This window comes from Microtus ochrogaster, linkage group LG7_11, assembly GCF_000317375.1.
Source record: "Microtus ochrogaster isolate Prairie Vole_2 linkage group LG7_11, MicOch1.0, whole genome shotgun sequence".
In the NCBI taxonomy this organism is placed as follows: Eukaryota; Metazoa; Chordata; class Mammalia; order Rodentia; family Cricetidae; genus Microtus; species Microtus ochrogaster.
Genome location: NC_022032.1, coordinates 3,446,093 through 3,447,286, shown reverse-complemented (window position 1 = coordinate 3,447,286; position 1,194 = coordinate 3,446,093). Strand labels below are relative to the sequence as shown.

General features: G+C 43.5%; 1 protein-coding gene across 1 annotated transcript in view; it reads right to left on the bottom strand.

Annotated features, from left to right (window-relative positions):
* Lsm1 (LSM1 homolog, mRNA degradation associated) overlaps positions 1–1,194 on the bottom strand; it is an 11,774-nt gene continuing 10,580 nt past the window's right edge. Inside the window, exon 4 of the mRNA XM_005362465.2 lies at positions 1–215. Coding sequence (XP_005362522.1) covers positions 45–215 — 171 coding nt within the window. The 3' untranslated portion in view covers positions 1–44. The remainder of the gene's footprint in view (positions 216–1,194) is intronic.

Sequence of the window (1,194 nt, the reverse complement as noted above, 5' to 3'; positions counted from 1 at the left end):
TGAACGGTGACGGGTGAGAGCCCTTGCTCTCTAGAGCACAGGACTCAGTACTCGTCCAGAGTATCTGCTCGAGGGATGGAGAGGCCCCGATCTTTAAGGGCCTGAACCTTCAGCTTCTCTGCCTCCAGTCTGGTCTGCTGTTCTACCCTCTGTTCTTCTAGGATCTCTTCAATAGACACTTGCTGGAGGGGTGTGTCACTCTCCTTTTCCAAGTCCTGCAAAATAGGCAGGTTTGAATTACTTCCCATGAAGGCCAGAATACAAAACCTTACAGACAGAGTCTAGTATGTAGCTTGGACTGCTTTTTGTAACTGTGATAAGGCTGAAATAGCCTCCTGCAGACAGACGGGCAGTAACAATGCTGCACAACATATACCACTTAGAATGCACACACAGAGGTAGGCATCAGCGTGCACAGCAAGTCCCTTGTTAGTCAGGTTAACACTCTTGGGTGATAACTCAATGGACAGAGTGTTTGCTGTGCACATGAGAAGACCAGGACCCACATAAAGCTGGACACAGTAGTACATTCCTATGATCCCAGTGCTCCTACAGGAGCTGGGAAGATAGATGCACAGGAGAATCTCTGGAAACTGGAGGGCCAGTCAGCCTGGGGTACACAGTGGAAAGAGACCCTGTCTCAAATAAGGTGCAAAATGAGCACTGATACCCAAGGTTATCTCCTCTGACCTACACGCACACCTCGTAAGTGTACACACACACTCACACACCTCTATGGCTGTTTACAGAAGGTACCTTCTTATTATACGGGATCCAAAAAGAAAGTATTCAGGTTACAAGAGCTACAGAGAAATCTTAAGTATTTTACAGTTTTTTCTTTCAAGATAAGGTTTCTCTGTTTAGCCCTGGCTGTCCTTGAACTCACAGAGTTAGAGTTCCCGGCCTCTGCCTCCCAAGTACTGGGATTAAAGGCATGTGCCACCATGCCCAGATAAATTCTTTTGTTTAATAAAAATATTACTTCATTTTCCTTACTTCAAAAATAGCATACACACTGTAGGAAATTTATAATATTAGCAGGGAATCTGAAACATTAAAAATTATTCATAATTCTAGTATGGAACACCAGTATTTGGTAAGTGTCATCAATTTTCAAGTGTAGGCCAGTTAATTTATTATCCGAGGCACTGAGTCTATGTTTATTTTGGAGGACTGTGGTTTTTTTTTTTTTTT